The sequence below is a fragment of the Podarcis muralis genome, chromosome 3 (genome assembly GCF_964188315.1).
Source record: "Podarcis muralis chromosome 3, rPodMur119.hap1.1, whole genome shotgun sequence".
Lineage (NCBI taxonomy): Eukaryota > Metazoa > Chordata > Lepidosauria > Squamata > Lacertidae > Podarcis > Podarcis muralis.
The window spans coordinates 121,889,012-121,915,738 of record NC_135657.1 but is presented as its reverse complement, the minus strand read 5'-3'; the positions used below and the strand labels follow the sequence as shown (position 1 = coordinate 121,915,738).

Genomic DNA, 26,727 nt, shown 5'->3' with positions numbered 1-26,727 from the left:
TGGCAAAGACCCAAGCCTTGCAGAGAACCATCAATGGCTCATTTGAGAGGGACAATTGCCCTTCCCCAATTATGCTGGACAGTAGAACATAGCATCCTGTTTTGCCACACATCTGCCTAAAAACATACTATTTGGGTAGAACAGCAGATTAACACAAGATAAGGGACACCCAGACAGAGGCAGAGCAAAGTGGGGGTGGTCCGCCCTGGGTGTCATCCCTGAGGGAGTGACATTGCTGCAGGCGGCGCCCTCCCCCCGGATGCTCCCCACCGTGGGCGGCACCCCCCTGGGCTGCGTGCTGCTGCCGCTAGCTCCGCCTCTGCCTGCCCCTATGAGCTGTTTGCCCCACCCCCGGGAGCACCGCCCAAGGTGCCTGAGAGGCTGCTTCTGCCACTGCACCCAGAGCATTCTAGTGGATGGCATTCATAATGATGGTACCCAGAGAAGTAGCTATGTTAGTAATTTGCAGAAAAAGCAAGAGCCTTGAGGCACCTTAAACACCAACAAGTTTAGCATGGCATATATTTTTCTGGACAGATCTTTAGGGTTCTTTCTGTCTGCATAACATTGTCATTTGACTATGTTTATTTATTTACATGGATGCAACATCTGCATTGCCTGTTGATTTTATAAGGACTGTGAAACAAAAAAATTATACAGCAATTTTAATTTCAAATGATATTTATAAAAAGTTACAAGTTCAGAATATTCTGCCGAACCCGGAAACACTCGCCAGAAGGGTCAACTGACTCATAAAGCACAGACGTTCAAGGCTAATTGTTTGTATTGCAATAAATCTTCAACCTAATTACGATTTGCGTGCTGTGTTATCAAGACGGCAGCCTGGGCTCCTGACAGCCTGACTGTGACCAACTCCCGCCAGGAAACCCATGTCCCCACTGTGGAGGGATGTGTGGATCCAAAATTGGCCTCCAGTCACTTACAGACTCATTGTTAAGACTATGTTCATGGAAGACAATCTGACTCGGCTACAAGTGATCGCCAAAGAAGAAAAATGATAGTATTTTTATTTCCTTATTTTAAATTATAGTCTTGGCTTTTTCTAAGCACTTTGAATGGGTAAAAGAATATTCATCGGGTTCCTTAACTCTCTGGGGATACTGCCAACTGTCTATGATCCTCTCCTTGCCTTCACCCCAGTAGCAAGGGTCTCCTTAGTTTGTTAGATGATGAGACACAGATATATGACAGATGATATGCTGACAAATTCACTGGCCATGCCATCAGTGTCAAAATCACCACAGCGGACTGATGCCTCTACCACAACCATGATTTCAGCATGCCAGTTCTGCTACAAATGGGCAGTGTTCCATGAGTACAAGCGCTTTCACTCAGGCACACTTTATGCTGGCATGGCAAAAAGCATTTTTCTTTTGATTATGTGCTTTGTTATGGTTGCCATTTGTTCCTTCTTTGTCTTTTGCATGTTCCTCCCTTACTCATCACCTCATTCCTATCAGGTTCAACAGCTGGAGAAATGAACTGGCATCCTGGGCACTTACAGGCCACACAAAGAAAGCCATTAGAAATCAAATTCATGGTGAAGTGGAATAGACTTGCAAAACCATATCCTGTTTAAAATTCCTGCTACTTCAGTGTCCTGTAACATTGCAGAGCAGCTGGCTAACCAATGTCCTTGGATGGAAACTAAAGAAAGCTTAGCTATCAACACTGCTGGGCCTTAATCGCCCCGCTTTCCTTCCTGGAAACCCTCATCTGTGCTTGCATATATGTCAATCTAATGCTATGTTCTCAGGGAAATGACTTCCTCCCTGCAATGAAGGAAACAGACTTACTGGTCTGCTGTAACTAGGACTGAGCTAAATGAGAGGTTGCTTGCTAAAAATGGTCTCCCCTGCTTTCTGTGATTTTTCCGGGATGAGTATGCTATGAATAGAGGCAGGGAGAACCGATGACAGGCAAGGGGCTGCCTCCCTCCCTTTTGGGTAGCCTGTATAGCAGGGATGGGGAACATCTCTCAACCTAACGACTGCCATTTCCTTGTGGTCAACCTTTGGTGAAGAGTCAAATGCCAGCAGTGAGAAGGTCGAAAATGAAAGTGGGTGTCACCAACGTGGGTAGGACCGGAGCTGGTGGTTGATAAGGCCACCTCACAGTAGCTCACATGCCACATACAGAGTCCAGTCTATACTGGACTCACAACATTATACAGAACCCTCATTATGAACATTCAGGAGAAATTTAAAAACATTCCTGTTCACTCAGACATTTGATGGCTAAAATCTGTTCCTGGCAATTATTATTAATTCTGAAAGTGGAATGTGACTGTTTCCCAATGTTTTTACTGTTTTTTAAATATTTTAAATGGTTTAGATGTCTACTTTTGGGGGGAGGAAATGTACTGTTTTGTGGGTTTATTTGGGGGGAAAGGTAGGATGGCATTTTAACAAAATTGCTGAAAACAGTATCAGACATGATCCATATATCTGAGAAGCCACAGGAACAGGGTATTAGAATTAAAAACCTCATGAAAGATAGTTATTGCAGTCTTTTTTTAAAAAATCACCTTTCCCCAGCTCTTCTGGGAAACGATTGCAGTTTTGGAGAAACCGTACCAAAAGCCATGCTCCAAACTACCGTTCTTTGAATGCTATCTAATCTTTGGTCAAATTAAAGCCATCTATGATTTTAAAACAGCTAAACAATGTCTGGGTGCAGAACTATAGCAGCCTGAAGTAGTAATAGGAAACTGAATGTTGTTGTTAGTAGTTGCCTGATGCTTAAGGGAAACAAAATTTTGTCAATATTCCCTTCCCTGCTTCACTGTCAACTAGACAGGATACTGGCAAAAACTGAACTTTTCCTCTTAAAGGAAAAACACTTAAAAAAATTTTCCCCATGTTTCCAGCTGGGTGTTGTTAAATAAAAACATGTTTTATAATTCTCTGGGAAAATTTCACAATATATTACATAAATATGACATATTAATATAATTGTCTTTACTTTTAAAAGATCATTTAATTTTTGGCGGGTAATCAACTGCCCAGTGATATTCAGATGAAGAGTGATATATACATTTTATAATTAATAACAATAATAATAATCAGGAAATGACCTCTCTTAAAATTGCCACGGGAGCAGAAGAGAGCATTGTCCATGGGCATCAATGGAGCTTTTGCAGGCCCTTCACTGTCAATGCCATTTTATAGATAAGATAACTTACCTATAAGGTAAGTATCTCTCAGCCTTAGTTTCTGAACTGGTTCTTATGTCACTTTAAATCACAGTTTTAAGTTCAAAAAAGTTACTTCAAAGATGAACACAGAGCACACAGATGCATGCATTGCAAACATGCGCTGGATTACGGAGAAAGCTAGAGAGTTCCAGAAAGACATCTACTTCTGCTTCATTGACTATGCAAAAGCCTTTGACTGTGTCGACCACAGCAAACTATGGCAAGTTCTTAAAGAAATGGGAGTGCCTGATCACCTCATCTGTCTCCTGAGAAATCTCTATGTGGGACAAGAAGCTACAGTTAGAACTGGATATGGAACAACTGATTGGTTCAAAATTGGGAAAGGAGTACGACAAGGCTGTATTTTGTCTCCCTGCTTATTTAATTTATATGCAGAATACATCATGCGAAAGGCTGGGCTGGATGAATCCCAAACTGGAATTAAGATTGCCGGAAGAAATATCAACAACCTCAGATATGCATATGACACAACCTTGATGGCAGAAAGTGAGGAGGAATTAAAGAACCTTTTAATGAGGGTGAAAGAGGAGAGCGCAAAATATGGTCTGAAGCTCAACATCAAAAAAACGAAGATCATGGCCACTGGTCCCATCACCTCCTGGCAAATAGAAGGGGAAGAAATGGAGGCAGTGAGAGATTTTACTTTCTTGGGCTCCATGATCACTGCAGATGGTGACAGCAGCCACGAAATTAAAAGACGCCTGCTTCTTGGGAGAAGGGCAATGACAGGCCTAGACAGCATCTTGAGAAGTAGAGACGTCACCTTGCCAACAAAGGTCCGTATAGTTAAAGCCATGGTTTTCTCAGTAGTGATGTATGGAAGTGAGAGCTGGACCATAAAGAAGGCTGATCGCCGAAGAATTGATGCTTTTGAATTATGGTGCTGGAGAAGACTCTTGAGAGTCCCATGGACTGCAAGAAGATCAAACGCATCCATTCTTAAGGAAATCAGCCCTGAGTGCTCACTGGAAGGACAGATCATGAAGCTGAGGCTTCCAGTACTTTGGCCACCTCATGAGAAGAGAAGACTCCCTGGAGAAGACACTGATGCTGGGAAAGATGGAGGGCACAAGGAGAAGGGGGCGGCAGAGGACGAGATGGTTGGATAGTGTTTTCGAGGTTAGCAGCATGAGTCTGACCAAACTGCGGGAAGTAGTGGAGGACAGAGGTGCCTGGCGTGCTCTGGTCCATGGGGTCACGAAGAGTCGGACACGACTAAACGACTAAACAACAACAACAACAACAACGCCTGTGCTGCTGCCATGCTCCTGGGAGTTAAGCGATCATTGCACTTCCCATTATGTCTGAACCCAGGATCATGATTTGTTTCTCCAACTACAGCAGTAAGCCAAGGGCAAACCTTGCTTACAGCTTGTGGTTTGTTTGAACAGAAACAACCGACAAGCTGGTTCAGACGTAACCCTGAGCCAAACACAGCTTAGCTATCAGCCTCATCTAGATTTTAGCCCTGCACACAAAGAAATTAATTAATTGAGTTTATATATACCATCCTATACTCAGAGGTCTTAAGGTGGTTCACAGAAAAGATCACAACATATATAATCAGGAAAAAAACAACAACCCAATAACACCCCCTCCAGAAAAGAGCCACATTTTAAAAGGGCATAGGCTGTCAAACATATCAACCAACGGCCTGGTTAAAAAGGAATGTTTTTGCTTGGCACCTAAAGGTGTACAGTGGTATCTCTGGTACTTAATTCGTTCTGGAGGTTCATTCTTAACCTGAAACAGTTCTTCAGCTGAGGTACCACTTTAGCTAATGGGGCCTCCCGCTGCCACCGCAATTTCTGTTCTCATCCTGAAGCAAAGTTCTTAACCTGAGGTACTATTTCTGGGTTAGCGGAGTCTGTAACCTGAAGTGTCTGTAACCTGAAGTGTCTGTAACCCAATGTACCACTGTATAATGAAGGCACCAGGTAAACTTCCCTGGGGAGAGCATTCCACAGATGGGGAGCCACTGCAGAAAAGGCCCGTTCTTGTGTTGCATACGAAAGAGGGTCTCAGAAGATGATCTCAGGGTAGGTTCACATGGAAAGAGTCAGTCCTTGAGGTATTGCGATCCTGAGCCATTTAAGGCTTTATAGGTCCAAACCAGCATTTTGAATTGGGCCTGGAAACTAATCAGTAGCCAGTGCAGTCGGACCAGGATCAGTGTAAGATGCTCAAACCGTCTTGCTCCGGTGAGCAACCTGGCCACTGAATCACAGTTAAGTTTAACTATAGTTTGAACTGATATGAAAATGAGACCATAAAATGGCCACTCAGCGACTCCACAGCTGAGTGAGAATCCAGTCTGGTCATGTTAGATTTATTACACACCACACCCCAAATTTGTTGTTGTATTGGATGTGAAAAAGGATCCTGGCTTTCTCAAATTAGACTTGCAATTGTAAAGCAAAAGGTTTGGCTTTTTTTCCCCTTCTTTTTCTTTTTTGAGGATTTGTCTGTAAGAACCCTCCTGGACTAAGACTGTCTTCGGAACTTTGACACCACTACTTTTGTGGAGTTCTGGCCACCCTGAAACTGAGAGAAGACAGGATGCCAGTTTACACAGCTTGTTCCCATCCATGGGTTATTTGGCTTCTTATTTAAGCTTCCAACTTGTTTTCAAGCATCTCAATGTTAAGTATTAAAAGAATCTGCTTCCTGATTGCGTCACTGCACATATTCCCAAGGGTTCCATTCATACTTACAGAGCTACATAGATGTACTCAAATTTGGTTTGAGACCTCTTTCTGATTCCTGTATCCATTATAATTTTCATCATATAGCTGGCATTTAATATTTATCACAAAAAAACTTAATTTTAAAGACATGTTTTAGAAATAAAATTAAGTAACTTGTCCATGTTAGGAAGCACACTGGGAATACATCTGGTGCATTAGCAAATGTGCCAAATGTAGCATTTCATAACAATATGTTCTGAGTGAACAATTTGAAAGTGAATTTACAGATGTGTTGGCTTCAGAAAATAATCATATGATACAGTATTATGTGGTGTTTATTAGAATATTGTTTTTTACTATCATGTTAAGAAGTTTGTCCTTTCCATGTTAGTATTTTTTATTCTGGGGGGGGGGGATGCTCCTTTAACTTGAAAAAACTCCCCTTTATCTTGAAATCAAAATTATTTTTTAATAAATATACATATGTAAATAAACCTTTTCATTTAACTTATTAAATAATCACATGCATTTTTTGGCTCCATTCTTAAGGCTGGAGGTTGTTGAAGCTTCTCCTAGCACACTGCAGGGGAAATGGGGTATGATCCTCCATCTGATCAAAAGAAAGTCTGAATTTCTCCTTGAAGAAACAAGATTCATGCCTTGGGTCCACTCCTGAATTATTATTATGCTTTGTTATTCTCAAAGGCAGAAGGAGCTCGTGAATTTGGTATGACTCTCTGGTCAAGATCTTGCCATCATTATCCATGGTTTGGATTACTGTGTTGAATTTCAACCGGGTTTGCCCTTAAACGGAATGTGGAAGCTTCAGTTGGTGCAAAATATAAAGATGAACAAAGAGCACATATCACATTGACTTTTGCTTATATGCACTGACTGTCAATTAAACATGCTAGTCATCATGTTTAGAACCTGGGCCCTGTGTGCTTCAGGGAACACCCTTCTCCCAAACATTTTCCTATTCTCTGACTTCAGCAGCATAGGTTCATGTACACCTGTTCACAAGAGTTAACTATATAGGGACACAGAACAGGACCCTCACCTTTGTGGCACTCTCACTATGAAACACCTGTTCAGGAAGATCAGCTAGGTACCCTTATTATATTGTTTCTGCTGACATGTAAAGACTCTCCTGCTCAGGAAAGCCTTTCCTGGCAGTTGATGGTGGTTTGTTTTCAGCTATTGTTTCAGATTTTAGCTTTAAAACTTCTTTTACTATTTCCACAAAGTTTATAATGAATTTTATTGCTCTGAATTTTAATTTCTTGACTAAAACAGAACGCACCAAAGGCATACATTTCGTTATACATTTTCTAAAACAAGTGACCTAGAGTATCACAGATATTTGTATCTCTGCACAGAGAACCCCCAGGATCATTCAGACATAAGGAGCATTTGGAAGGCGTACCTGCAATCATATGCACCCTTGTTCTTCTATATCCCAAATAAGGCCCACCTTGCCTTACATACTTTAATCTTTGCATTTACTTGGTTACATATATGGGTGACATTTCCATTACAGCCTTCTTTGCTTTTGCTCAAAGTGAAAAATACTAAGTTCTAATAAAAAAGTGAAAAACACACCAGCAGAGCATTCAGTGTTTCTTGAATACTGAGGCACCACTGCTGCACACAAAACTTAATTCAGGTATTTCGGTCTTCAAGGGAGATAGCACATTGCACAAACAGGTATTGAAACTCAGCATGTAGAAATGTGCCCTTGGCATATGTACTAAGGTTCATTCCAGTCTCTCAATGTCAGCAGATTTACCACAAACTTTACCAGATTACCAAATTGTTAACGACCAGAGACAAATTAATTTAATCTTGGCTGAAACACCAACACTTTAAAGATAACCTAAATAGAACATGCAAGCTTGTGTTAGTATTATGCATGAGGGGCATAAGACCTTAAGACCTTGACTGAATGTCTTAAATAATCCTTCCAGTAGCACCTTAAAGACCAACTAAGTTAGTTCTTGGTATGAGCTTTCGTGTGCATGCACACTTCTTCGTGCATGCACATGAAAGCTCATACCAAGAACTAACTTAGTTGGTCTTTAAGGTGCTACTGGAAGGAATTTTTTTTGTTTTGACTATGGCAGACCAACACGGCTACCCATCTGTAACTTAAATAATCCCTTTCTTTCTTTCTTTCTTTCTTTCTTTCTTTCTTTCTTTCTTTCTTTCTTTCTTTCTTTCTTTCTTCTTCCTATCACTTTTCTTCCTTCTTTTTCTTTGGAGTCCTATATCTGGCACCTTTATTAAGGTCTAGAGATTGTATACTCATGGGGGTGGGAGATGGTTGATGGGGGACCCTGGGTGAGAGACAGGAAAATGTTGGTCTCCCAGGTGAGAGCTGGGGGGAGCTACTATCTTCTTTGGGTGGGTAAGGGCTAAGAATTACTTTTAAGCAAGGACTCTGTATTCTACTTTATTTGCATTTATTTATTGTTTCTAGAGTTAATAAATAATTTCCCAAGAATTGCAAAATAGATTTGGGACACAACTCATTTACACGAACTTACAACTTGTGTAAGTTCAAGCCACTGACATTCTTTGCAAATTTCTATCCCTCTTGTTTCTCTCACATTACATCTGTGAGAGCACAGAAAGAAGTTTCCTTTTTGTGAAACCATGAGTAGTTTATAGATGCCTTGGTCCTTGCCAAATACGTTTGGCTAAAATGCAAGTACTTGCACAGCTGTATGGAATTCTCTCAAATGGAATTGTTCTGGGATTCACAATGTATCCATTCCTTTGTTGTTGTTGTTTTGGAGATCCCCTCCCCTCTTTTCAGTCCTGAACCCAGGCTCCTTAATCAATGTGTTTCCTGCAAAACCTCTTCAACTGAATCACTGGAAACAACTTAGAAACACTGCTAATTTAAAGCATGTATGGTGTGCTCTTGACCTTCCCATTATCTCAACTCCAGAGGTTTTCTCTAAAAGCTCCTGTACAATAACCAGCAATTATTTCCTTCCTAAACAACTGCCTACCCACACTCACCACATCCTTGCCTCTGTATTGATCTTCCAATTTATTTTCATGCCTCCTAGCTTCTCAGATCACCTATCTTGTCATTCCAAGAGGGGGAAATGCCCTAAAGTTAGGTTATTGCTGGTCCACTGATGAGGTGGGTGAAGCACTTGCCTCGCGGCAGAGGCGCAAGACATGATGCCTCCCCATGGCTTTCGCTGCAGCTTCTCGCTAGTGAGAGGGGGGTGTTCCAGGGTACAGTGTTGCCTCTGGGGCAAAGAAAACAAGTTGCAAGGAGTTGGGTGAGATGGGGGACATTCCAGCAGCAGCAGCAGCAGCAGCAGCCGCCGGAGGTAGGGAGCAGTACATTCCCATTTCACCTCAGATGGTAAAATAGGACAGGCCACCCTGCTGCCTCTGTTACTTCCATGAAGGACAGACAACACTGGTGCAGCATACAACTCATTGGCATCAGGTGCCAATTGTCCCCTAACGCAATCTTCTCTGGTATCTTCTTTCACTGTGCTGAACAATGGATAATTTTCTTCCAAAGCAAATGCCAGAGGAAGAATTTTCTCTAGAATCACAGCAGTGGAGGAAAGGATTACATTGCCCCTCCACACTTGCAGTAATCCTAGTAACAAATCAGTTTCCTCAGCTAATGCTGAGAAATCCACAGTTAATATCATGTCTGGTTTGACCCTAACTTGTGTAGGATATATTTTACATGCAGAGAAGTTATTTATCTTCTATCCTTTTTACACACAGTTAGGCTTTGTACTGAACTGAAACAAGGAAGTATTTCCATTAACCCAGAAGCCTATGTGGCACTGCCGCAGAGAGGGAGCAACAGTTGATTTCATGTAAAGGTCAAAAGTGAAATGCCTCTTTCAGATTCCAAGCAACCTTAAAATAAAACACATTTCTATACTAGAAATTATCCAGAATGTAATACAATGTTATCCTTATTCTTTTGAAATGTTAAAACAATCACTCTCTTATGCTAAAAATATGTTCCAAAATTGAAACAGAAATGGCAATAAAAGGGCTATTGTTTCTAGTCAATGTATTTTATCAAGAAACTCTATGAAATTAAAACAACCTCTTGATTATGCTATACCAAGTGGAGCAACATAAAAGCATAGAACTGGCAACACCATTCGGTATCTTTGCTTAAAGAATGGCATCCTGCACTGAGACAGGAATAGTTATAAATGTCAAGAAAGATGCTCTCTTAGATGTGAGAGGAACTCCTATAGCCCAAATTACAGTATCCCAAGGACCATGAAATTAGCTGTCATCCAGCAAAACTTTTTGCTAATACAGGACAGGAGAACCAATAAGAAGTTAAAGGAATGTTGAAAAACAAGTTCGAAAAAGAGTTTGTTCCTTGCCATTTTCAATATAAATCTTATGAAGAGCAATCAGAATTTCTGTGCAGTAGAGCCCACTACCGCCACTCAAACTCATACTGAGTAAAATGGTAGCCCAATTGCAAAATTATATTATTATTATTATTATTATTATTATTCAGTAGTAGCAGCAGCAGCAGTAGTTGTTTCTAAAGCACTACAAATCTATTACTGTCCAGGGTATAATATAATACATGAAGAGCAAATGGGGGAGGCTGTCAATTTATAAAGAACCCTGACCTTGCTTCTAACATCACAGTGAAAACCTGCCAAAAAGGGATCTATAGAAATAACAGGAGTCCTTCATTTACCACTTGTTAGCTGGGGGGTGGAGTGGTGCAGGGACTGGCAGTTGAGCAATCTGCCAATTGTTTCTCCAAGATGTGGATTATAATAGCAGCACTTATCTGATCTCCAATGCATTTTGCCTCTGAAGTTTGCATTGCAGTGCTCTTTGCTGCACGCTCCAGACAAAATCTTGAGTTGTATCTTCATAAATCAAAGGCTCTCAAACGTTCTGTCACCAAGGTCTACTTGATTAAATGAATGTCTACAATTTACCACAAGTCTTGTGTGAGGAAAAACTTAAGTGATTTAGAGTCTTAGGTAGGAGTTGATCAAGCAATAAAAGTTTTAGTTACAAAAAGAAGTAGTTTGTGAAACAAAGTTGGGTCGTGAGATGTGTTCTTTCAGGTAGAAGTCAACATCACTTAAACTAAATATAAGGATATTGCAGGCTTCAACACACAGTTTTTCTTAAACTTCGGATGCTAAAAATCAGTTGTTACACTTCAGGTAGATGTTCAAGGTTCTTGAATAGGTGGTAAAATGCTTAACTCAGTTTCCGCTACTTCCCTCTCGTTTCTTTACTTAGCTGTTATAGGTATTACAGTTAAATACTTTTGACACAGCTGCTGCTGCCGCTGCTTCTTTAGCAATCTTCTTTAGCCGAGTAAGATTGTCTTCCATGAACACGGTTTTAACAGTGAGTCCGTAAGTGACTGTGGAGGCCAATTCTGGATCCACATGTCCTTCCACAGTGGGGACATTGGTTTCCGGACGGGAGTTGGTCACGGTGAGGATTTGCCAAGCGTGCCTTCCTCTTAGCACGTTTCTCCCTTGCGTCCTGAGTTCGAGTGTCTTCAAAGTCTATGACACCTTTGGTCAAGGCTGTTCTCCAACTGGAGTGCTCACTGGCCAGTGTTTCCCAATTGAATACCCTGGTTCATAAGTGAGGGGCGCTTTCCCTCAGTTCCCCTCTCTTAGCAATCCCACGACTGAGGTATTTTCAAGTAGTACAACAGACCCAGGGGGTCCCCTCCCCCTTGTTCCTGGCTTAGGGGTCTTCTTTGCCAAGAAGAGAGCAATGCTCCCTGCGCTCCTTCCGGGGCTAGAAAGGGCTTTGCTTAGCTTCCCGTTTGCTAGTAAATCGGAAGTAGTGTGTCCCAAAACGAGGCCTCTCTGACAAGTGGGTCATCAAGATGAAAAGTCTGGAAAGCTCTGGCCTAGTAGATCTCTCCCCTCCCGCCTGGAAGGAGACTCCGCTTTCCTCTGTCTTCCCCCATCTTCTTCTCCCTCTCCTGGCTCAGACTCAGCCCTAACCCAGTTAGTTCCTGTCAGAAGACTTTCCCCAGACCCTCCACCCGCTCTTCCTAGCCAAGCTGCGAGGCTCCTTCCTCTGGCTAGAGAGAGTCTCCTCCCAGCGAGCGGATGTGCCACTTGGATCAGAGCCAGTTCTCCCTCAGTAAATCCTCTCCTCATCCCAACCAAGCCCTGTCCAACTTCTTCCTCAGAAACAGCGCCTGTTATTTTCCCTCTGAAAGGGCTGCTCCGCCCCTCCCCTCTGGCAGCCAATCCGAGAGAGGCTCTTGCCCTCTGCTGGAATTTGGAGGCGCTTTATCACCAGACTCTGCTCTGGCACTGCTGTTCCTCACAACCCCTTCTTTTTTACTCCCCATTTACTTTATCATTAAAATTACCAGCATTAACAACATTTTTTTCTCATTACCTTCAGCACCATCTCTGGCCCTTCTCTTTATTAGAGGGAGTTCCCAGTGCTAGCACTGGTCCAACTAAAAAGCTGTGGCATGGCCAAGGGGCAGGGCAGCCAGAAGTCCAGCTGAAACAGACCTGTGGGTCACTGATTTCAGTGTATCTACGAACACTAAATAAATAAATAAATAAATAAATAAATAAATAAATTCCCTCATTTGCTGCACCCTGCCTTCCCTCTTTTTTATCAGTCATAACACAATAAGCTTTAATTCTTTCTGTTGCTCAGAATTCAAAACCTGCTCAAAGATTCTTCATGTTGTAGTATTTCTTCAAATAATCTGAAAAGGCTTCCATTCTTCAAAAAACCCAAATCACCATTATATTCTTTTATTTTAGCTGTTAGCTTTGCTGAATCAACATAGTCGATTACTTTGCTTATCTAGTCTTTCCTTTTCTGAGCATAAAGGATCCCATCTGTTGTACATAAATAATTTGACCATATTTTTTGGAATTTCTATTCCTACAATCCCCAGCAGAAAAGCTTGCATTTGTGTGTGTGTGTACTCACTTTAAACATCTTTTTTATCTCATCATATATCTTTTCCCAAAATACCCTAGGGTTTTTTTTTACAAGTCCACCACATATGGAAAAAGAACCATCTGTTCTATTAGGAACCTTCTTATACATTTTAGATAATTTATCATGTGTTAAATACCATCTATACAGCACAAAAGGTGTCTTTATGTCCACTGATAAACAATAACATTATCTTCTTGGAGGTAAAGTGCCCCCTTTTTCATATCTCACCTTTATCTTCCTCAATATGTTTTATATTCTGGACAAAATTATATGTAAGGGACTTCCATTTTCCCAAAATATATTTTATTTCATTATTTGCTTGCTTCTTTATATGCTACATTTCCTCTGAGAAGTTTAGAGCACCATACATTAAGCTTTCTGATTTATCCCAACAATTCTAATCGCTTTGAGTTTTTTTCCTACCATCAAGAGGTATATAAATTTTATGAAATAAATCTCTGGAAGATTTGCCCAAAGTCATGCTATGAGTTTCATTAAGGCTGGAGTATAATGCCAGCCCTCCCCAATCTAGCACCCTTCAAATGTTGCTGGACTCTCAACTCCTATCACCCCCAAACAGGATGGCAAATGCTCATGGATGATGGGATCTGTAGTCCCAAAACTTGGAGGTCACTAGTATGTACACACATACTAGTAGTAAGCACTGGGACTTATTTCTGAAAGGGAATGTGTTGTAAGGCAACTATTTAATACAACTATTAAATATTTAAATGCAGTCTTTATATTTATCACACTTTTAAAATAGATATATAAATAAATAAACTGCTACAGTACTCCCCATTTCCAAACCGGAATAACAACATAATTAGACCTAGGGGTATGACAGTTAAAATACATACAAAAACAACAACCAGCTATTGACTCTTTAAGGGGATGGGAAAGAATCTGTGGGAAATCAAGGAAACTCTGTATCAAATTACCATACTAGTCTCACACAACTAGGCACTTCAATCACTGGGCCATACTTCATCTGTAATATTTAGACCAGGGTCAAGGCATTCCCCAGCTTCCGGGAAGGTTTTATTATCCCATAGCTTTAAGTAGTTGTGATTCTACAGCTGCATATTTGCTTGATTTTCTGGATAAATCTCATGAGATAGCAGCACATGGAATTTTATATTAGAGATGCCTAATTTACTAAAATAGTACATCCTGTAGCCCAATGCAGTTTGCACACACAGAAAGCAGGCAGAAAACTTCTGGGATGTTGACTCAGATCTATTTTATGTAGAGTTCATTTGTAGAAGAAGTGTTTGGATTTGATACCCCGCTTTATCACTACCCTAAGGAGTCTCAAAGCGGCTAACATTCTCCTTTCCCTTCCTCCCCCACAACAGACACTCTGTGAGGTGAGTGGGGCTGAGAGACTTCAAAGAAGTGTGACTGGCCCAAGGTCACCCAGCAGCTGCATGTGGAGGAGCGGAGACGCGAACCCGGTTCCCCAGATTACGAGACTACCGCTCTTAACCACTACACCACATGCTTAGATGGAGTGCATTCCCTAAAAATAAGGGTCAAGAAGTTGCCATAAGCAGCAAATACAATAGAGGAATATTAACAGCTAGCTAAATACCCATCAGGTTGTGGGATGTATATGGGAAAATGGTAAAGAGATTGAAGAGTCCTTGCATAATAAACAGTTAGCTTTGTGTCTACTTGCCAAAAGCTCTTTGTGCTTCCAGAAAATATCTGTGCTGCTTGTTGCTCATCTGAGTATGAAGACAATAATTCTTGACCTTTGTGTTCAGGTTTGTTAAACATGGGATTTTTTAGGTACAACTTGGACTAAACGACTAAACAACAACAACAGGAAATCCACAATTATGGTTTCCTGCCATTTTCTGTAAGCAGCCTAAAGGTAGCATTCCTTTTGGTGCAACTTTAAGTGGCCAATGGTGTCCTGGGCCAGAGGGAGAAATGAGTGGAACAACAAATGTAAATGTTACCTTTGTACAGTAGACTACTTTCCACAAACCCTTCTGTTCTCCACTGAGACAAGAGGAGTTCAAGGACACATCCTAGTCTGGCAAAAATGCTTAGGGAACAAAGCAGAACTAGTATAGGATGTGCCTGGGGAGGGTTCTGAGGAAGAGGCCCAAAGAGGTTCCCCACTCTTGCTTTAATTCAAAGTCAGTTCTTAAAGCTAAAAAAAGGGATACAAGCAATATTACCATGTTTAGTGTTATGTACTGAAGTTCTCACCCTGGGCCAGCAGGGGGATACTGTAGATAGTTATGCAAATGAAGGATCGAAAAGTGACGTTCAGTGATTGGATAGTTTGTATGCAAATGAAGGATCGAAAAGTGACGTTCAGTGATTGGATAGTTTTAGAAAATGGCAACAGTTGCATTGTTCTGGAGCTCTATATAAGCAGGCTGACTGAGCCCCTCAGCTTAGTTCTGTTCTGACATCTGAATAAAGAAGAGCTGTTTGAAGAATCACTGTGTCGTCTGCTATGTTCGCCCACAAGTTAACATTTAGATTTCCCCCCTTCTTCCCATAAGGTTTCAAGGGTATTTTTTGCTTGCATCAAAAAATTAGATTCCTGCATTGCAGGGGATTGGACTAGACCCTTGGGTCTCTTCCAACTCTATGATTCTCTGATCAGGAGTCTATTGCCCATCTATCGTAGTAACACAAAAACATTCAGATCCTGACCCATGCTTAGATACAAAAATCCTCCATCCTCCACTTTGCAGTAACACATTGCTTTCCACCGGGACTCTTTTTTTAGCCAGAACTCACCTGAACTGAGTTCCAGGACCTCTCAGGCGGGTGCCATTGCCATCATAAGAGAACAAGGTGTTCATGGTGAGTTCCAGCACCTCTTTTTCTAGAAAAATAGCACTGCTTCCCACAATAAAAGTAAATAACACTTGGCTTGTAAATCAATACCAAAACATGCAATATTAGAAGCCACAGTGGCGGGGGCGGGGAGGGGGTGTAAATTGACCACAGATAGAGCAACCCAAGTTTTAAGACTTTCAGACTCTTCAGTTAACCCTGTTGAAATGTATGGCAGCTGTTCTGGTGCTATTCCATTTATTTATTTAACTGTGCTTTATGGAAATGAATGCACTGCTGGATTGTGCCCATAAATTCAGAGAATCTCACTTTTAGAAAAACAACAAGAAAAAGGCAGATGAGGTAACAAGCATTTCCTTTGGTAGGGTTTTGGTGGTGGCATCCTATCAAAAAGCAGGAGAGATTAGTTTATTTTAAAGTTCTCTGAGTTTAGTCCTTATAAGAATCAGGCATTCTCAAAGTATGAAGATGTCAATCTTCTTATTAGGATATAGGGTTCTTGTGAATTATTCCATTTACCGGGCTGAAGTAGCAAGCCACAGCAAGCAGAGAGAGTCAAGGGGAAAGAGGGCCGTTCCCCTTTCTCTGGTAGTGGCAGGAAGCAGGAAGGAGAAGGAGAAGACGTCCCTCCCCCCTTCCTGCCAGTCACAGTTTGCCACTGCCATCAGCCTTAGCCCAGTAAGTGAGACGGGAGGGAAGGAGGGTTGCGAGAGTTCATCTCTCATTTGGAATGAATTGAATAAGAATTGAGGCCGGGGAAGGGGGATAGTGGTCCAATCTTATCTGAAACAAGAATCCTTAGTTCTCACACAAAGCGTTCTCTCTCATACACACATCATGGGCGTAGCCAAAGGGGAGCGGGGGAAAGGGCAGCTGCCCCCAAGATCAAATAAATCCATAAAAATACTTAACTGAGGTTCTCCCCCCACCAACATAAATCCTGGTTACGCCCATGATACACATTTTTGAAAATATTTCCCCCTTATTTTGCAAAGGGTGAGCAGACTTTATATCCAGCCTTGGTTAAAAATTAGGCAAGCCAGAACAGTTACTCTGGGGGTGGGTCTATGGATTACCATTAGGGTTGCCATATTTCAAAAAGTAAAGGCCACCAGGACTCCCCAAAAGTTGTTGAGCTTTTTTAAAAAAGACCCCAAAATTGTTGCGCCAAAAGAATGCAGTTTTTCGATTGACTTGCCTAAGAGCTAGAACAAAATGCCACCTTTCGGAAATTCTCCCCAGATGTCAATTCCACCTTTGAAATCCAAGTAATGTTCATTCAGTCTTCTCTGCTCTAACTGATCTGCTCCTCAACTACTGTCCCATATAACTGGCCTCAACAAAGATTTTTCTCTCAAACTTAAGAAGAAGCACAGAGACGGTGAACCTATTTTAAAAGGTGGTTTATGAATAATGTAAATGATGAGAAGACAATGGAACACTTAGTTAAAGGTCTTGACTTTGGTGGGTACTTTTCTATCTGCTAGAAAACATCTTACACAATAAATTGAGGTTTTGGAGGTAAAAGAATGCAAAAGAGACAAAAAAGAAAGAAAAGGGTTAATGTGCAGGGGGAAAGCAACAACAAACATATATGGGCCAATTACTCCTTCACACAGATAGTCACATTTTGGACTGAGATAACTCACAATTAACAAGCACATTTATTGCCAGATTAGTTTTGCTACATTGTTAAACTTTCAAAACTACTGTGAGATCATTTATTTATGTCTCTTCGGGCATCTCTTCCCTTAGGCAGGAAACGGAAACGTAAGTCAGGATGGAGGTCTGGTCCAGTATGCCATACCTATGATCCACCCATTCCTGTGGCCTGCTTTCAGTCTGGGTGAGAACTGTCTGCAGGAAACATTCCAAGAACAGAGAGTTGCCCAAACAGGCCTATAGACACTGCCTCAGTTTGCTAGGACATTATTCAGAGGACATCGATGAATCCCCTTGAAGTGATAGAGATCTGTACAATTAAAATCCCAAAGGAGGTTTTAAGTGACTCAGAGTCTTAAGTACCCTGGAGATGCATTCCAGGAAGCAGTTTGAATTGGGGTGAAAAGAGCAGTGGCTTAGTCCAGAGAAAGGAAACTGTACAGCAGAGGCCTAAAGACATAAAATAACAAACTCTGGAGAAGGGAAAAGATACTTAAACAACACATGCCTAGGACTCCCCTGCCAACTATTGTAGAAACTTGCTATTCAAAAACATACATGGAATGGAAGGCCAGACAGCTGCTCCACACATATAGAGGAACTGGGTTGAAGCTTGTAACTCTGGAAACTCTCTTCTACTCTGAAATGGTTTAGGGTGAACTAGGTTTCAGATGAAGCACAAGTCATAAGGCTTACCAGGCATATTCAAAGTAAGGCTCAGCAAGGCACACATGCCAAATCAGCACGAATGCTGCGCTGCCGATCCTTGACTAAAATAACCAACCAAATCCCATCTCCAAAATAAAATAAAATGCAACACACTGGGTGAGAAGAGTGATTCCAGTGTGGCGTGAGTGGGAGGGGAACTGAAGTGTGTTAATTGGAAGCTAGACCCAGGATTTAGGAAAAAATATTATGATGAGCTAAAGGGACGCGGGTGGCACTGTGGGTTAAACCACAGAGCCTAGGACTTGCCGATCACTTGCGGTTCAAATCCCCGCAATGGGGTGAGCTCCCGTTGCTCAGTCCCTGCTCCTGCCAACCTAGCGGTTCAAAAGCACGTCAAAGAGCAAGTAGATAAATAGTTACCGCTCTGGCGGGAAGGTAAACGGCGTTTCCATGCGCTGCTCTGGTTCATCAGAAGCGGCTTAGTCATGCTGGCCACATGACCTGTACGCTGGCTCCCTCGGCCAATAAAGCGAGATGAGCGCCGCAACCCCAGAGTCGGCCACGACTGGACCTAATGGGGTCCCTTTACCTTTACCTATTACGATGAGCCAATGGGAACGGCTGTGGAAAAGAGATATCAAATTTACGGGATGCTATAATTTAAGAGAGAATGTAATGAAAATGCAATACAGATGGTACCCGACCCCGGCCAGACTGGCAAAAATGTACAAATACTGTAGTGATGTCTGTTGGAGATGCAACAATGGGGCAGGAACCTTTCTACATATGTGGTGGGAGGGCAAAGGGATAGTAGGATTCTGGGAAAATATCTATAACGAACTGAAAAAGATGTTTAGATTTTCATTTGGGGGGAAAAACCAGAATCCTTTCTCCTAGGTCAAAGGTAATAAAAAGAACGGTCAGACCAATATTTATGTATGCAAATACAGCAGGCAAGGTTATTGATTGCCAAAAATTGGAAAACCAGCAGCGCCCCAACTAAAACAGACTGGTTATCTAAAATGATGGAATACTTCCATATTGCCAAACTAACAGGGAGGATAAGAGGAGATATGGTACAAAAAGTGAATAAGGAGTGGGCTACACCAAAATTTATGTGGAAAAAGTAGAATTTCTGACAGATATTGAGTGAATCCAGAAAATGATTAGTGAAAAGAAAGTTAATATAGAAGTTGAGATTAAAGAAATAATTAAATGCATTTAAGCTAGTTGGAAAAATAAAGTAGCGTAACAAGAACAGCTGGAAGTCAAGTCACTTGCTGGGTGTCTGTGTGGGGTAGGTGTGTAGGTATGTTGGTATGTATAGTATAGGTAGGTATTATATAGAGTAATGTAGGTATGTTTTATGTTATGAAAATAAGGTAGTGTGTTGTGTACGTGTATTGTGTAAATGTATATGTACGTGTTTTATGTGTTAATAAAATAAAATAAAATAAAAAAGGAAGCTAGACCTGTCCATCAAGGGCTAGAGTCTCACAGAATGCTCCAGTCAGAGTGCTTGCAGAGAGGAACAGCATACACAAATAGTTTATCTCTGTTTCTTCTTTATTTGTTTAACATGATGCTGTTTTGTTTGATTTATAACTCCAAATGTATATTTTTAATTCATCCTTTTTAAAAACCCAGAGTCCAGTTTTGAAGGGGGAAACATGCTTCCTCTTAATTTACAAGTATTGTCTTGTGTGAGACTGTGTTCCTATATTTTTCTGTGTGTCTAAATATCACACAGTTAATTTATCATAGTTCTTTGGGAGCACTACCCAATTTTAAGCATCAGAGACTTGAAACCTACTCCAGTTGATTTAAATTGCCTACATTCAGCACTCCTTTTGAAATCCTAATTGTATTTTTACAATATAGTATCATATATTGATACAGTTCTTTTGCAGTGTATGGGATCTCAGGGGAGGGGATGACACGTCATACTCCTTCTGGGGTAGTCTGACCACCTTTGGTCCCCACCTTGCACTCAGTTCTCACCTGCTGTCCTGGACTAGCTGGATGAAAAGGAATGGTGGGAGGCACCCAAGGGAACCCCCAGAGGAGGCAGGCTCAGATCTAGGGGATTGGTGGTGGGACACTGAGGAGCAGTCAAAGGGAGAAGACAGGGAAGAGGTGTCAGATGCCGAAGGGGCAACAGGATTTAGTGAGCAGGAAGAACCTGTGATAGGGAGAAGTTCAGACTCCCCCTCCTGCTGTGTCCAGCTTCCCTCCCCTCTCCCCACCCGTTCTCCCAGTACACGCAGAGAAATGAAGAGGGCGGAATACAGATTAGTTGTGTACAGACATAGTTTGAGACTGCTTGGGAAACATCCTGGAGAGGGGGAGCTTTAACGAGGGGAGGAAGGTGGGGACCTTCAGTCCCCGCAACTTCTCCATAGGGGGAAGACCTGCTGGAAAGGGCTGCTGAGGCCACATGGCCAAGCTGTATTTTTGTTTCCCTGAACAGAGTTAATTTCGCTGGCACAGGTGAATTGCTGCCATTATTGCTGACCTGCACTTGACTCCTATCCTGACACCCCCAGCTCCTAGAAGCTGTTAGCCTATGACAGCGACCACACCCCAGAAAACAGCTTGGGCTGGTTGGCTAAACCAGGTAAGGATAGCCAATGGGTCCCAAACCCTCAGTGAGTTAGGAACTTCCCCGGCATGCGAAGACAGGCTTCGGTGGATTGAGTGGACAAGACCAATAGTGGGTTAAACCGTCAAGCAATAGAATGCTTTGTTCAATTTCAGACAGAAAAAGTGGAGGGACAATTGGTGCCATGTAGCCAATCCCAACACTCTTTTTCAATTGGTGTTGATTATATGCGATTCACATAAGTGTGCTGTGCCATGGAACATAATCCCTCCACAAAACAGTTGCTGCTTGTGATGCAAAGCACAGGCTCTAGCTAATGAAGTTTGAGGTTATATGTAATAATGAATACTTAGCAGAGGTGGGTGAGAACTAGAGGAAATGCTCACATAGCAAGTTCAGGTGGATGTAGCTTGAACCATTGAAAAGACTCCTTGCATACTGCAGTTTATTGTTCTGTGGGCTGGAAACCAGGAAAGCAATTTTCCTCAGAAGTTTGGCCTCTCTAATTCATAAGCCTACATTACCGAGCATGATGACATTTTTAAACCATTAAGGATCTGTTGTATTTCTACTACTATTTTACATTTTTCAGTAATCCTTGGTAATCCCAGAGAGACACAGACACTTTTTGTTCATATTTATACATCACCTTTCAGGTGTTTGGGTTTTTTTAACTATACAAGGGTAGCTTACATAATTATGATAAAACACATTTAGAATAAGACCCAATGTTAAACACAGCAAGCAACAGCAGTGACAAAATCCAGCAGAAGCAATAAAACAATGGCAGCTGCACAAGAGCAGCACATCACATTTCGATGCCTGAGGCAAAACATCAAAGGTGCTGCCCGGCTGCTACTACCACCTCCTTTACCTGGGTTGTGTGGCAGTGCCTGCAAAGCAGCACTGACAGCAGTAGGTTCCAGTGAGATCTTGCGGCGCTCACGTGAGATCTCATGTGGTTTCCCCACCAGCAGGGGTGCTTGGGGTTCTGCCACCAAAGGTGGCTGCCTCAGCCTGCCTGATGTGCACATCTGCCTTACAGCCTCAGCAAAATGCTGACAAATTAAAAAATCTGCTTGTGCCAGAAGGACATCAAATTCTGCACTAGGCACACCCTCCCCACGAGGGGAATACACCTCAAGGTACCACCGCCAAGAAAGCCCTTTGCTCTGTCACCACCCACCTAATTTCAGTGGCTAGGGGACCTCAGAGAGGAAGGCCTTGTATGCCAAACATTAAGTTCAGGAAGCCTCGTGCTGCCCCTGGATCTTACCTGATGAGATCCCTTGCCAGGTTGCAGCCTAGGTGGGTCAAAACAGCAGCACTACCACCTTAAACGTGTATGAAAAGGTTTGAGAAAGAGTCCCCCAATTCATGTGTGGGTTCAAGGTGGCTGAAGATTGCTGCTGTAATAGGAGGCATCAATGTCTGAGATGGTTTAAAAGTGAAGCACTTTGATTTGTGCCCGAAAGCAGAACAGAAGCTGAAGTACATGTTTAAGTGGGGAGTTATGTCCTTAGTGGCCAGCTCCAGTAGGAGCCAGCTGTTGTATTTTACAGTAACTTACATTTCAAAAACAGCCCCAGCCATACACTACTCTGGCTTTCCCTGTCAAGGACGGGTGCTACAGAAGCCTCTTAGGCCTCAAGTGACAGCGCTCAATGAGGGTCTCCAAATCCAAGACTTGGGGGAAAGGCCACCCCCAAAGCAGTTTGCCTGCCACCTTCCTAGTCCGAAAACCCACCAACAGAGCCTCCAAGTCTGGTTCTTGTCTCCAGGGCCATCTTTAGCATATGCGCAGCCGGGGTGCAAAGATCCGCCCAGTGCCCCCAAATTTAGTTTAGCGAAGCTTCAGTCGTGTCAAAGGTGCCGCTGCCCCCGCTGCCGCATAGCAGCTCAATACAATACGTAACATGATATTTCGATGTAAGAGTTAATTTCGCGTGCATGGCGCTGTTGAGAATGGCGAGCGCCTTTTTTGAGTCTGACAAGCGCTGCCGTTGTGAATGATAAGCTTGCGCATCTTTGGTAAATGAGCACACAAAGTCGAAAGTCCTTGAGTGAAAGAGTAGGTATACATTTCAGTAATACCTAGGTATATATATGTACTTTGTTTTTCTAGCTTGATCAAAATTATTTATTATTTCATAACAGGTAGATAGTTAAGAGGTTAGGTGGCTTCAGCGGCGGGTGCCTGGCGCCCCCCAGAATTCAGTGCCTGGGTGCCCTGCACCCCTGGGTAAAGACGGCCCTGCTTGTCTCCAATCCATTACTGATCCAGACGTCTCCAAAACTGGAGCTGACAGTGAAGCGGCTTCAAAGTTGTTCCACCAGTGCCCCTCGCAGAGGGTCTTTGTGCCACAGGCGCACACAACTGCGTCTGGACCACTCGTGGTGGCAATGGGGGAAATGCAGCCAAGTGGGATTCTACAGGGAACCAGATTCACACAAGTAGGACCGATCATTTGGAAACATGCCGAGAACACGGGCCACCTCAGCAACCCCGGAAAGCTTTTCCTTATCCTATCTACATCCACATATCGCAAAAGTCTAGCTAGAGAGAAAAGGCACGAAATCGAGACGCTCTGCATGTTCCCGGCGGCACGCAAAGGCGCCCAGGGCCGGCCAGCCGCGCCGCCCGAGACCGTCCCGGGTCAGCCGCCGCCTCGAAGGGGCGAGAGGGCTCCCCGGGCGGAGCGCCTGCTCCGCAGCGAGGTCGCACACAACCTACTACTCACCGCCGCCGCCGCTTCGGCCGCCCAGCGCCGCTCGAGGAGGAGCAGCGGCAGCAGCAGCAGCGCAGCCAGCAGGAGCGCGAGCGGCGGATCCCGCGCGGGGCGGCCCATCCTCGTCCTCCTCTCGCTGCCGACCCTGACGCTCGCACGTGCGCCGCGGCCCCGATCCTGCGTCCGCCTCCGGCGCCTGCCGAGGAGGAAAGGCGAGCTCGCCGCCCGGCGCCGCTTGTGCGCTGCCCAGGCCCCGCCCCGCCGCCCCGCCCCGGGGGCCGCGGGGGGGGGGGAGGCGCCAGCCGCTGGCCGAGGGCCGCTCCCGCCGCACTCCGGACCGCCGCCGGCCGAGAGGCGCGCAGCTCCGGGCGCGCGAGGAGGAGAGCGAGGGCAGGTGAGTCCCTGCCCCGAGCGGCGCCAAGCGCGGCGCTCCCTCTCGCGCAGGAGCCGCCGCCGCCCGGGAGGGCGAGGGGGAGCGGGGAGGGAGCGGGGGTCCCTCCCGGCCGGCCCTGCCCCGCGCGGCGGCCCGTTGCCCTTCTCACGCGCGTGTCGCTCCTCAGTCTGCCTCGCAGGGCGCCTTCCCGTGCGCGGATCCAGAGACGAGGATGAGGCGCCCCCCGCCGCTGCGCGTCGCCCGCCCCACTGGCCGGTAAGTGGCGCCTTCCCCGGGGAGACGGGCCGCTTTTCAGGCTCTCGGCAGCGCCCGGGACGGCATGCGCTGTAACGATGGCAATTTTGTCTTTTTTTGTGCAGGGTTTCACAAATCACGCTCTTTCTGGGATTGGTGCTGCTGCTTAGTGGTAAGGTGCAAGCTGTAAGTAAAACTTATTGGAAGTGCGTTTCATTTCTATCCCCGCGAGTAACTTCTTTAGAATTAAGCTATTGCCAAAACACTGTCATTGCCCTAGCTTTTGAGGAAAGTGTTTTAATTTGTTTTATAAACGGGAATGTTCAGTATGCTTTCTGCTATAGAAGAGTTTGGGATATATTTTTATTTATTTTATTTATTTCTGTTCAAAAATGCATGCCTACATCATTTTATTTGTATGCCTCCTTTCCATTGTTAAAACCATGCTCAAAACCCTATTTTTAGGCTTGTACACATGATGTGACTTAAGGAAACGAAAAAGTGACTTGTGTGATTTGCTTCCTAAATGTATTTAAGATGGCTGGGTTAGCATCTTTTCGCTATGTGTGCATATTTGTGCCCTGCATTTAGAGTTTATGCAGAGATTTCTAGGCATACCTGTAGTTATAAAAGTTAATTAAGAGATCTTCCCATTGGCTAAACACACTCATCAGTGGAGGTGCCATTCACACTTGAGCTTAGCCAAAAGCCCTTTCTCTTTACACCTGGAGTTTCAGTCACACCCCTAGGACTTTAGATCAATTCACGTGATTGTTTAGTGGAAGGTGCAAAGGGGACTATCTGTGGAGCTGTATTTGTCATTGGGAACCCTGATACCAGAGAGTTCCCATACAACATTTCCTGTCTTCTGCTGAACACATGGCAGAGGGGGTATGCACAACCCTGCTCCCCCTTTCTGAGTTGCATGCATGGGGTTTCCTAGGATCAAAGCCCCATTTTAGTAGCGCTAGATAAGAAGTAACTGGGGGTGAGGGCAAGACATGAAGATGACCATCTAGGGCTTCTGTCCCTTAAAATTCAGGTGGTGAAGCTTTTCTCAGCATTGCAGCTGTGTGTTTATTTGGTTACCAGTATCATCCTCAGGGCTTTTTTTCAGCTGAAACTCACCAGAACTCACTTCCAGCACCTCTCAGGTGAGTTCCGGCATCTCTCAGGTGGGCACCATTGCCAGTCTAAGAGAAAGAGGTAATGGTGAGTTCTGGCACCTCTTTTTCTAGAAAAATAGCGCTGATCATACTAGTATTCGTATCAGCTTGATTCCTGTTTGAACCTGGTGTTTCTTACTGGCATTAAAAGTGATGTTTCTCTTTGTTTCCCTTCCCATTTAGCACTGAAAGTTTGGTTAAGCTAAATATTTTGAGCTGCTCTTGTACAAATATAAATATGTTTATAAATGAACTCTTTCTGAATTCTTCATAGTTTACTTACCATGACTCTTTTTTATTTTGTTCACTGCTCCTGCCCCATGAAATGGGCACACAGCATGGAGCCAATATAGGCATGCTGCTAAAGGAGCCCACATGCTGCTTCAGTACATGGGGCTGTGTACTGTTGCCCAAAGACAGGGCCAGCCCAAGATATTTGGGCACAAATTGGGCCATGCCCTACCAGGGAGGAAGGGGTGAGTGGAAATCTCCATCAGGAAGTAAGGGGGGGGGGGATAAAGACCTATACTGGGAACAAGGGGATGAGTGGAGATCAACATTAGGAACAAGATTTACCCAAAGGTTGAAGTGGGAATCTAAGGCTGTTCGCGGGGGCGGGGGCGGGGAAGGAAGGGGACCACTCTGAATCAGCTTGGCAGGGGCAGAGTCCAGGAAACTTCAGAAGGCAGCCCCCACCATTTCCTCCCTGGGGGTGGGGGGAGACCAGCGGTGCCTCCTATTTGCCAAGAGGCTGCTGTAGAGGTGGCATGGCGGGGACTGCCAAGGTGATGGCAAATCTGGCCTCCAAGGACTGTGTAGATCTCCTGCCCCTGTGGATCCTGCCACCAGAGGCAGCTGCCTCACCTTGCCTCATGTCTGCTCATGTCACTGCATGAAATGAAGTGGAGCCCTGTATGCTAAGAGGGGCAGAGCGGGATTCCAATGCAGGAAAGCATACAGAAGTGGTTTTTCATCCTGCAAGGAATACTTGAGTAGTAAGCTGGTAGCCTGTGAACTCCGTTCTTGCTACCTCATTGCCTTCTAACTTATGGCAAATTCTTTTTGTTTGTTTGTTTATTCAAGAAATACAAAATCCATATACATGAAAATAAAAAGCAACAATTTACACCCGTGTGGCTTCCCTCCACCACAACTCAACATCTTTTATGTTATAAATACTTTAACATTGTGTCTTGTAATAATCAATATATATCCATCATTAATTTTACCTTCGTTTGAAACATCTTTATATACTTATTCTATGCATATCAATATTTTATTAGCACAGTGTTTTTTCATATAGTCCTCAAAACATTGCCATTCCTTCCTTAAATTCTGGTTGGACTGATTTCTTATAAAGGTAAAGGTAAAGGTACCCCTGCCCGTACGGGCCAGTCTTGACAGACTCTGGGGTTGTGCGCCCATCTCACTCAAGAGGCCGGGGGCCAGCGTTGTCCGGAGACACTTCTGGGTCACGTGGCCAGCGTGACAAAGCTGCATCTGGCGAGCCAGCGCAGCACACAGAACGCCGTTTAC

At 43.7% G+C, this 26,727-nt stretch overlaps 1 protein-coding gene across 1 annotated transcript in view; it reads right to left on the bottom strand.

Moving 5' to 3' along the window:
* COL4A1 (collagen type IV alpha 1 chain) overlaps window positions 1-23,600 on the bottom strand; it is a 175,439-nt gene extending 151,839 nt beyond the window's left edge. The window contains exon 1 of the mRNA XM_028721789.2: window positions 23,410-23,600. Within this exon, the coding sequence (XP_028577622.2) occupies window positions 23,410-23,517 (108 nt within the window). The 5' untranslated portion in view covers window positions 23,518-23,600. The remainder of the gene's footprint in view (window positions 1-23,409) is intronic.
* Window positions 23,601-26,727: the final 3,127 nt, after the last annotated feature.